General features: G+C 38.4%; 1 protein-coding gene across 2 annotated transcripts in view; it reads right to left on the reverse strand.

Annotated features, from left to right (window-relative positions):
• Positions 1 to 12,119, reverse strand: part of DENND1B (DENN domain containing 1B) — a 160,067-nt gene that overhangs the window by 24,839 nt on the left and 123,109 nt on the right. For both annotated transcript variants that reach the window (XM_087719184.1, XM_087719183.1), the window contains exons 15-17: positions 9,603 to 9,687; positions 6,609 to 6,649; positions 6,055 to 6,123 (exon numbers count right to left, since the gene is read on the reverse strand). In XM_087719184.1, the coding sequence (XP_087575310.1) occupies positions 6,055 to 6,123; positions 6,609 to 6,649; positions 9,603 to 9,687 (195 nt within the window). The remainder of the gene's footprint in view (positions 1 to 6,054; positions 6,124 to 6,608; positions 6,650 to 9,602; positions 9,688 to 12,119) is intronic.

Consider the following 12,119-nt stretch of genomic DNA (forward strand, 5'->3'; position numbering starts at 1 on the left):
CTGAAGAAACCATCCTTGGATCCAGCCATTTTAAACAACTTTCGTCCTGTCTCCAACCTCCCCTTTATCGGGAAGGTTGTTGAGAAGGTGGTGGCCTTCCAGCTTCAACGGGCCTTGGAGGAAGCTAGTTATCTTGACCCCTTCCAGTCCGGCTTCAGACCTGGTTACAGCACAGAAACCGCTTTGGTCGCATTGACCGATGATCTCTGGAGGGCCAGAGATGGAGGCTATGCATCCATCCTGGTTCTCCTTGACCTCTCAGCGGCTTTCGATACCATCGACCATGGTATCCTTCTGCGACGACTGCGGGAGGTGGGAGTGGGAGGCACTGTTTTACAGTGGTTCTCCTCCTACCTCTCGGACAGGTCGCAGTCGGTGTTGGTCGGGGGGCAGAGATCGTCCCTGAGGCCCCTAACATGTGGGGTGCCACAGGGTTCGGTCTTATCCCCCCTACTATTTAACATTTACATGAAACCGCTGGGCGAGATCATTCGGAGGCACGGGATAAAATACCATCAATATGCGGACGATACGCAACTGTATCTGTCCGCCCCGTGCCAACTCAATGAAGCGGTGGACGTGATGAACCAGGGTCTAGAGGCCGTTAGGAACTGGATGAGCGCTAACAAACTGGTACTCAACCCGGACAAGACCGAGTGGCTGTTGTGCTTCCCTCCCAATAATTTGGCGAATGTACCAACACTTAGGCTGGGGGGTCAAATTTTACACCCCTCAGATAGGGTCCGCAACTTAGGAGTCCTCCTGGACCCACAGCTGACTTTTGACCACCAGCTGTCAGCTGTGACCAGGGGGGCATTTGCCCAGGTTCGCCTGGTCCGCCAGTTGCGGCCCTACCTAGACCGGGAGGCTCTCACAACAGTCACTCGAGCCCTTGTGATCTCTAGGCTGGAATACTGCAATGGGCTCTACATGGGGTTGCCCTTGAAGTGCATCCGGCGACTACAGTTAGTCCAGAATGCAGCCGCGCGAGTGATAGTGGGCGCACCGCGGTTCGCCCACGTTACACCTGTCCTCCGCGAGCTGCACTGGCTACCTGTTGGTCTCCGGGTGCGCTTCAGGGTACTGATGACCACCTTTAAAGCACTCCATGGTAGTGGATCTGGGTACTTGAGAGACCGCCTCCTGCCGATTACCTCCCTTCGACCAATTCGATCGCACAGACTGGGCCTCCTCCGAATCCCATCTGCCAGTCAATGCCGACTGGCGACCACACGGAGGAGAGCCTTTTCTGTTGCAGCTCCGACCCTGTGGAACGATCTCCCCGCTGAGATCCGTACCCTCACCACCGTCCAGACCTTCCGCGCAGCCCTCAAGATCTGGCTCTCCCAGCAGGCCTGGGGATAGGTTCCTAATTCACCCGCCCGAGTGTTTGATTGTTGAACGAAAGTTGTGTTTTACTATTTTTTCTTTGTTCACATTTTGTTTTGTTTTTGATGTTGCACTTCCCTCCCTTGTGATTGTGAGCCGCCCTGAGTCCCCTCAGGGAAAAGGGCGGCCTATAAATTTTAATAAATTCTAAATTCTAAATTCTAAATTCTAAATTATGCCCATCTGGAACAACCTCCGTAGCGAAATTGGATATTACTACAAGACTCACAAGATAATATAAAGTCCCTGTATAATGTTTAGATTCACCACACTGAGAATAGTGTGGCCCATTAACTGGACCTTAGAAGTGTTACTAAATCAAATTGTTAGTCCATATCCTTAAGCAACATAGACAAGAAAACTCAGTTTTTTGTTAATGTGCACAAACTCACACGGATCCCTCATTCAACAAATAGTCTTTCAGTGTGGTCCATTAATTATTAGTCATTGCCCTACAATTTGTTCGCTCGTTGCTGGACAGTCCTTTGAAGCCATTATCAGCATAATAACATTATTAATGTAAAGATGATTCTTGCAAATCATGAACTCTGTACTGGATCATTTAACTGTGAATCAAATTCCCTTTTTATCAAACTCAAATCAATATTCCAAACCTTGGTTTAACAAACTCTAAGCCTTAGCCAAGGCCATGGTAATTCCAATTTACCAAAATACCCAATTCTGTAATGATTCTTCCTTCTGAGAAATATTTACTCATCAAGGCAGTGGTGGGTTCCTAACAGGTTTACTACCAGTTCGCTGAGAGGGCGTTTTGCCTGCACAGAAACATGCCGGCGACAGCAGAAGAGACCGGGAACTGGTTCGGGGGCTTGGCAGGCCTGGGTTGCTGCCGGTTCCAGCGACCCAGGCCACCATACCACGACCTGTTCCGCCAAACCAGTAGGAACCCACCACTGCATCAAAGAATACAAAAGGAATTGAAAGAGAAAAAACAAAGTCATTCACTAGTGAATTAGCCTCGGTTTCAACAAGAAGTACAAAATAGAATTAAATATGTGTTCTGGAGTCTTGTCTCTTGCTAGCCAGTCAAATCCAGCTTTAGTGTCAATAACATAGTCTTCCTAGGGACCAGATATTTTAATAAGAGGTCATTTGGTGGTAACTTTCATAGGCTTCTATTATCTGATCCATTTCTGAATGAACCTCAATTTTATAAACATATTCAAAAATTAATTTATTTGGTAAAGCCTTGGGTAAAGAGATATGATCTCTTAGAATTACTGAAAATAATTCCTAGCTGATAGGCTTCTCCATTGTTTTGTTCACTGCTATTAACAACTCACTATTAGTTCCCAAGAGGTGGGTGTCATCCCCAGTACATATAAGAAAGATGGCAGGCACAATCCTGTCAACAATTAGTCAATCAGCCTTTTGCCAATAATTGGCAATTGTTATGTTATATTTCTCTATTATAAACTTTTAGACTGGATGAACTTGGGAAACATCTTGCCCCCCAAATAGGCAGGTTTCAGCCTCATAAAAGCATCCTAACATTGCTTTGATTGAGATTCTGTTCCTCACTGGAGACTTTAGAAGAAATTAGTCATAATACCCATTGACTATCACCTTTTCAAGCTGATAACTTTTATATTAAAATACTATCACAGAAATTAATGGCAATTATAATGACCTATCCACATTCCCTCTACTTTTTAAAGGAGATAAACGGGGATTTATTTATTTATTACCTTTAATTCCTCTATTAATGATACCACTTTGACCTTTTCTAAGCTAGAACTTCAATGTACAACTCTAACTATTGGATCTATTTGTCTTTATGTAGATGATGTAAGTATTTTATCTGTAACATAAGTGGGCCTTGGCAGTTGCCAAATTCCTTTACTGATCTACTGCTCCAGGGACTTTCTTGACATTAATTATTTAATTATTTATTTGTTTTTATTAAATTAATTGTTATAAACTAAATAAAGCTATTTAGCTTAAATAAAAATATTTAGAAACTTCTTTAGAAAGTACTTTAAAGTTCCTGATCAGATGGGGAATTTAAAAAAGACCAGTTAACCAGGTAAAGGATTTCAAATATCTAGGCAACCATTTTCAACCTTCCACCTGCTGCAATGAACAACTGATCTCCATGGAAGAGCCCAGAAAGCCTCCGATGCCATCCTTAAAATGTGTGTGAGCCATCAAAGCAATAATCACATCCCTGCAGCAATTAAATTAAATAGATCCAAGGGGCTTGGTAACCAGCTGTGATGCCCGGCTGTGTGTGTTTATTAAGGATGCTTTGACTTTGGAAGCTATCCAGTTTATTTAATTTTATTTTATTTTTAGGAGCTAAATTTTGGGTTTTTGCTCAACCTCAAATGCCCTAACTTGGTTAGAGTTTGGCTGCAACTCTTCTGAGGCATACCTAAAATTTCAGCATCTGATAGTTTTACTTCCAAAACAATTTTTTCAGGGAAGCATCCTTAGTTCACCTTACTCTACTAAGTAGATTTACCTGATCCCTGACAAAGTTAACTGACTTTGACTTGGCCAATTGTGGCTCTTATGTTCTGGCTATGCAATATCTTGACCCAGATAAGGTCTTGACTGAACTTAATCAGAGGATCTGGGATTTTAAACCTCCAAAATGGCAGGACTGAAGTTACTTCTATTGTGGCACAATTGCTGAGTCCCTCTAGGAGGATCCCTAGATCCTTCCAGGGCATCTTACATTTTTCTCACAGGAAAAAAAAATGGTCCATTATGAAAATAAATGTAGATACACCAGTCTCCCACATGGAAATTTCATTTGGGCGTAGATCAAATCAGCAACACTGCTACTGCAAAATCCTCCATTTTGTCACCATGGAGTCTGGAATTAATAAACCTAACCCATTTTTGGAATTAAGTCCCCCACTGAACCACTACTTATGAGTCAAATGTCTTAAGTTTTAAAAAGCCTTTAAAATGCTTCTCTTTTCAAAATGGAGACATTAAACCAGAACTTGATACTGGCAAAAATTATGGTAGTGCTGGATGTTTTGAGATAATTTTAATTGATAAACTATTATTTTATATTATTGTATGGTGACTTTTTTATAGTTTTGTTTGTGGGAAGCTCAGGTATAAACGCTTACCAAGTAAAAATACTACTTCTATTTCTAGTATTACTAGTACTACTAATGCAAGAACTCCTAGGCCAGTGTTTCTCAACCTTGGCAACTTGAAGATGTCCGGACTTCAAGTCCCAGAATTCCCCAGCCAGCATTCGCTGGCTGGGGAATTCTGGAAGTTGAAGTCCGGACATCTTCAAATTGCCAAGGTTGAGAAACACTGTCCTAGGCAGAAGAGGGGAGAATCTTAGCACAAAGAACCGGTGAACATTCAGTCACTATATGGGTGGTTCTGCAAACAAGTATATGACATAATGAGTAGATTGACATCACTCTCACTAAACTTAATGTGCTTGATTTTGGCTTTCAGTGACTTAAACTCTTCGCCGAGAATTGTAAACCATGGTTATAATTTCATGTTACATATAAACATGTTACATATACACTATAAATTGTTCAAATTATGGTTAAAGCAAACAACATATTAGTATAACACAGGATTAGAGCAAATATTATTTAGTGTCTTGAAAGAAAGGAGAGTACAGGTAGTCCTCAACTTATAACCATTCATTCAGTGACCATTTGAAGTTACAATGGACACTGAAAAAAGACTCATAACCATTTTCACACTTACGACCACTGCAGTATCCTCATAGTCTCATGATCAAAATTCAGATATTGTTCTGATTTAGGCTTCACCAAATCACAAAACAGACTCCTTGTCCTGAAAAAAACGCTCTTTATTTGGCTAATGTGATTTCCTAGCATTCACATCCAGCAAAGTCCCAGCAAATAGTCTTTCAAGGGTGTATTTGTAAACACGTACCTTATCAGTCCTTGAACAGTTCTCAGGCTGATAGCTTCCAGACACAACACTCTACAAGGAAATACTTGGCAAGGTCTCTCAGATAAGCAAATCTTCACACTAACAAACTAATTGTCTCCTGCAAACCCCACTCCCCTTTTGCTCCAATTTATTCCCGTTGGGAGGGGCCATTCAGCATCCCCTTGTGTTTTTACTCCCAAGTTGACTTCTGTTCCTTAATTGTTCCCTTCTCCTGACAGCCCTGCGCATGCACACATCGGGAACAGGCTCCAGCTGTTCTTCAACCTCACTTATCTCCAACTCCGAAGGTAGCTGATAATTGTTGGACGGCCCTGGTACATCTCTGTCTCCGACGCAGAGCACTCATCAGAGCATTCCCCAGACTCCAGGACTGGCCCATGTTCCTCCTCAAAGTTTGAATCTGCCACCAGTTCTGCTGGTGGGCCACAACAGATACTTGGCAACTTTCATTTATAATGGTTGCAACCTGTTGGGGGGGTCATGTGATGATCTTTTGTGACCTTCTGACAAGCCAAGTCAATGGGAAAGCCCGATTCACTTAACAACCTTGTTACGAACTTAACTGCAGTGATTCACTTAACAACTGTGACAAGGAAGATCGTAAAATGGGGCAAAATTCACTTAACAACTGTTTTGCTTAGCAATGGAAACATAGGGCTCAATTGGGGTTGTAAGTTGAGGACTAGCTGTACATACAGATCTGTGAAAGTACAACAGGAAAATAATAGTTCTTACATATTGGTATGCTGTTTTGACAGCTGGAGTAGCTTTATTCACTGCTGTGTTGATCAAGGCTCCTCCTTTCTGAAATGCAATACACACAGAGACACACATAAACACAGAGATTCTGATGCATGGAAAACATTCTAAATTTAAATAACACGTTTAATTCTAAATTTAAATAACATGAAAACCCACACCTCTGGTTAATTTAAATGACAACCCTTAGCCTGACCCCAGAGATGCCTCTTCTACAGCTGCCTTTCGTCTAGCTGTGCCTAGAACCACCCAGAGTTTACAATACATCATTTCTACGGCTGACACACTTATCAGTGTGCTCTAATGTACTCATGCATGGCACAATCCACCAGGAAATTGTCTTTCATAATGTTCTGATTATAGGAAGGGGTGTTTTGCCTGAGAGATTTGCACTGATCACTGCATATGTGCACTTGTATATACTGCAATTCTGAGCAATCATTCTGCATGTTTCAAAGTAAGATTACATTCAAATGGTGACACTTTTTGCACTACAAGATATTCTCCAGTCTCCTGACATGTTGTCATACCTTCACAGTATGCATCCATTGATGGTATGTTCTTAAATTTCCTTTAAAAATTTAAATTAAAGAGAAACAAATATTAGAACCATTTTTGCTAGACTTTTATGCATAATCTTCATAAAACATTAAATTCATGTTCACAACAAACAAGAGTTTTACAGCTCTTCACAGAACATCAGGTTGTATTATTTTCTCCGACAAAATCTATTGATGATATGAACAGAATTTTAAAAACATGGTAAATTTAGAATTAGAATAGACGGAAGGGACCTTGGAGAACTTCCAGCCCAACCCCCTGTTCAAGTAGGAGTCCTTATAAAATTTCAGACAAGTAACTATTTAGTCTCTTCATAAGAACCTTCAGTGATGAAGCACCAACAACGCCTGAAGGTTATTTAGGGATTGAAAAATATATATACATATACACATAAATATATATATATATATATATATATATATATACACACACAAATATATATATATGTATTATATCAGGGTCTAGTATAATACTACACTTTATACAGTCTTACAGATGAACAAAATTTTGCAAGGGGGAGAAGAGAAAATCAATGTGTGTTCAATGGTATTACTCTGATAAATTATTCATAATGGTCAGGGTAAAATGGATTCCATGAGAGGTAGCAATGCTATTTATTTTGAAGTGCAAGTAAATTTAAAAGTTAGCAGAACAAGTAAATGTGGGTTTAATTTTAAAACAATTATTCATTTTAAGATAGTATGAGGAATGATAGTTGCCATGGCTTCTCATAGAAGATATGAGGTTTATAATAGTTTCTAAAGACTCTTAAGCTCAGCAATACATTGAGGCCTCTTGTAGTGAAGCATTTTGATTTGCTCAGATAACACCACTACATGGAAGAACTAAGTCTGGGTGCTGGCAATTCAAAGCGCTAGTTCAGTGATGGCGAGCCTTTTTTGCCTGGGGTGCCAAAAGTATGTACATGCACGCTATCATGCATGCTTGCATGCCCAACAGAATAATTTAATGCTCCCCTGTGCTGTGACCTTTGCACATGCCCATGTGAACCCCTCCCGATGGGTCCGGTAGGTCTGTTTCGCCCTCCCCAGGCTTCAGAGGCTTTCTAGGAGCCTGTGAGGGCGAAAAACGGCCCAACACACAAATTGGAAATTTGGGGACAGACTTCCGGGTTACCCGTTGGGCAGTTTTTCTCCCTCCGGAGCCTTCAGGAGGCTTCCCTAAAGCCTCCGGAGGGTGGAAAAGAGTCCAACATGCAAACTGGAAGTATATTCCCGAACTTCCGTTTGCACGCTGGGTGGTTTTTCTCCCTCCAGAGGGTTCAGGAGGCTGGAGACGTTGAGAGTGATTAGCTGACTTTGTACCTAAAAGCAGTGTTTCTCAACCTTGGCCCACCTGAAGATGCGTGGACTTCAACTCCCAGAATTCCCCAGCCAGCGAATGCTGGCTGGGGGATTCTGGGAGTTGAAGTCCACGCATCTTCAAGTGGGCCAAGGTTGAGAAACACTGACCTAAAGTGAAGTTAGAACTCATGTTTGTCTTTGTTTTTAGCCTGGCCCCGTAATCACGGTATAAAACTGGCTCATATGCAATTACTAAAGCATTTTCATTTAAAACTGCAGATACTTGTATAAAAGTTGTACGTGTAGTTTTGAGAAAAAGATGAACAAGGAAGTCTGAAGTCTTTCATTTTAAATTAATCATTATATTCAGTTCTATCAATTTGCCGTAACAATGTTTATGATATCATACAAAGCTGAAGTTTATAAACCTTCATAGCAACACATACTGAACACACAGAAGTACAATTAAAGAGACATAAATTTTAAGAAACACTTAATTCAATAAGAAGATTTTAAATCAAGCCTCAGTTGTGCTTTTTGGTATTAAGAGAATTGGCATTAATTAATAGGAGCAATTTCACATCAGGCATAAAGATAAAACTTTATTACAATCATAGACTAATTTCACCACTCATCCATAAGAATAATGAGTGTTTATTTTATTCATTATTATTTTTTCATTATAACTACTCAAATATCACATTAGTTACTTTAACTTTTATGATATATATGATGAAAACTGCAATTATTTGAAATAGAAACAACTATTTAATAAAATATTGGTAAGAATCATATATAACACATATTTTATACGAAAGTTGGTTCATGTACTAAACAAAAGGATCAAAAATGTCAATCAAGAATACTTTTTAAGATTTTGGATATTTAGCAACATGGAATCTGAATAGTATTTCTATTTCAGTTATTTAATCAAAAACTCTATCTACAGTCAGATTGCTAAAAATCAATTTAAAAAGTATTGTCATTTTTCACTATTTCAATCAATGCAGGAGAAATGAAAGAAATGGTAGGTTGTGATTAGTGTGAATAATGTGATATTTGATTTAGTGAGAATTGTAAATTGATACCAGGTTGTGTTTAATATGACCCAAAATTCACTTAAGGAAAGGCTGGCACAAACTTAATTGAAGCTTTTGTGTTTGGGGTTTTACATCCTGCTAATCTTCATGTGTGAAAAATGGAGAAAAGGAAAGTTCTGTCAGAAGAAAAGAGGGAAAGTTTTAAAAAGAAGAGCCTTGCTATTACCCTAGAATGAAAATTTGGTGCAATTGAATTATAATATATGAATGTGGCAATAGCAACATTAGAATTAGAATGAGATGTTGCTATGCTTGAATCTCTGGTAGACGTGTTTTTTAAAAAAAACTGCTTTCTATAACTTCTCTGTGACTTTGTATTAACCATACATTTAAATTACAAGTATATTCTTTTTATCCTTTACTGTAATAATTCATATATAAAATATATTTTAAAAAATCATTGCCCATTTCCTTTGAGCTGGAACCAATTACTATATTTTCTATAGAAATATTAACTTCAAATAGTGCAAATTTGAATAATGTCACCATTTTATGAGATTCATTAAGTGTCCTAATCAAAACCTTCCTGTAGTCAAGAAGTAAAAAAGCATATGTCTACCTCCACTTCCTGATGAGATTTCTTCTTCAAATATATCGGAGAATCCTCTTCCTGCATTTAGCTTTGCAAGTCGACCTTCGATAAACTGCAATAAAGTGTGTATCAAAGATATAATAACTTTGCTAAGAAAACTGCATAAATGAAATTTTATTAGAAAGTACTGTATATTTAGAGAGGTCACATCTACTTCCATTTCATTACATAATCATCTGCCCATCCACCCCTCACTATTACTTTTATTCTTCATTGGTTCTAAAGCTGGATTTGGAAAGGGCAAGGATGATTTGAAATATAATCAATAGCAATTTTTGAACCAGAATTCACAAAATTACGGTTTTGGGGAGGGGGGGGTCACAATCTCCATTGATGTTAAAAAAAGAAGCAAGTTTCTAATTCTCCACCCACCAGCATCTTTAAACCTGCTATACATAATCTGAAAAGAATTAAAACTGCCAAGTTTAAATTATTGACAATCAGAATCTCAGTATAGTTTTCAGTGCAATAACAACGTATTGTAAAAACTCTCAATTTACATTACATTTTCATAAAGCTAAAAAAAAATCTTTCTCAACCCTCCAAAAGTACTGGAATTTTTAGGATACTTTCAAGGAGTAATACTTCCTTGCCAAGATTAGGTAGCCAAAATATGAGATAAACAAAGAAATCATCTGACTGACTGCACATTTTCCAATATGAATACCAAATTGCTGCTAACTGAAATGGTACACAGGAGCCAATAAAAATTAATTATTTGGCTGGCTGTCATATGCTATCACAGATTATCCAAACAGACCTGTCAGTGACAATCTGATGCTTGTCAATGGATAGACTGATGACATGAAACAAACTGTTCCATGAATACATTTTTAAGAGGCCGATAGATAAAGGCAGACTCAGCAGTAGCAACCAAGGACACGTTATCACTGATTATTTCCTCTTCTTCTTCTTCTTAGCGAACATTCTTCTCCCTCGGCCTTAAACTGGCCCTTTTCCAAATGGGTTGGTTCATGGTCAGACCACGGTAAGGGATCACTGGATTATTTCACAGCAAGAATGAGATAAAGCACCTTTAACTATCCCTGTGCAGAAAACATTCTTTGAGCCACAAAACATTATCAATCCAGGGAGAGTTAAGAAATCATTCCTTGCTCTCATACCAGGCCCATGATTTATGAACGTCAGATAACAGTGTGTTAAGCATGAACTGAAAGGAGATATTTGTTTTGGGTCTAATCTTATACATACAAAATGTTAATACAAATTGGGAGTTCATGAAAAATTAATAGCAGCATCATTAATTGTGTTTGATGGGTTTGTCAGTTTTTACCAAGACATAAAGAACAATACTCTTGGCCGCTCCACCTATTTTTCCCTCACCTTAAATAACATAGATTTTATATATCTTTGCTTCAACATTATATACCTATTTATTGGGTATTGTATAAAAAACACAAATATGTCCTATTAGCAATTCAGAGCACTGCCTAAAGAATAAGAGAGTTATTAATAACAAAATTAATGTATGTGTCAAATCAGGTCATATTTTAGTTTTGACCAGACTGGAAGTGCTTCAGTGATTTTATCTTGAACAATTCATAGCACAGGGGCTTATAAAAATTTAATAGAGGTGCAAAAACTTGGTCAATGTTCTGCTCTTAACAATATATCCAGGTAAGGATTTCATCCATTTTTCATACACACATCATGTTTTCTATTCCAAATCAGATAAAGCAGTTTTCTCTACTTCCAGAGAAAATCATTTTCTGTTGTTAGACTTAGCAGAATGCAGCCATGCACACAAGTATCACACCATCAGTAAAACACATTCCCCAAAGTTTAAAGAGTTAACCCTTTTCTTGGGTCACTAAATTATTGGTCAGTTTAGTTTTGTACTTATCCAAAATAGCTATTATTAGAAGTATATACATTCAAGGCTTTAGAGAAATTACATATATACAGTATATGGTGAATCATTCAAAGATGTCTGAAACTAGTGGAATGTGTGTTTGTGTGTGATACTCCATTTCAATTATCAACCAATTCTATTTGAGGCATTTTATATTCAACTAACAAATCTAAGTAGGCATCTTGACGCTGTGTGTATGTTAGAAATTTATGGTGCAATATGTAATGTGTACTTTTTACACACTGCTTTTGCTTCCTATTTGTGTGATTACTAAGATTTCACTTTCCAAAACAAATGTTTCAGAATTACAATAATGCAAATGTTTGCCCTGCTGCTGTTTCACATATACCATCCATCCATCTGCCTCTCTCTTTGAACCTCTTTTCTGTTTAAAAAACAGTATTTGCCACTGAACCCAAAGCAACACTTTAAAATCAAATCTCTTTCGGCTCCAGTAACCTTGAAAAATGCCTAATGACAAACAGGTCTTGGATCAGATGCAGCTGGGAAGACAAGGAGGAGGAATTATATAAAATACTAAAATGGCATGAAATAGTTTCAAAACATTTCTTTCCCTTATTGGAATTCTTTCCAATTAGAAACTGCACTTT

This window comes from Thamnophis sirtalis, unplaced genomic scaffold (assembly GCF_051295495.1).
Source record: "Thamnophis sirtalis isolate CommonGarterSnake01/CBP01778 unplaced genomic scaffold, rThaSir2_p1.2 scaffold_7, whole genome shotgun sequence".
Taxonomy (NCBI): domain Eukaryota; kingdom Metazoa; phylum Chordata; class Lepidosauria; order Squamata; family Natricidae; genus Thamnophis; species Thamnophis sirtalis.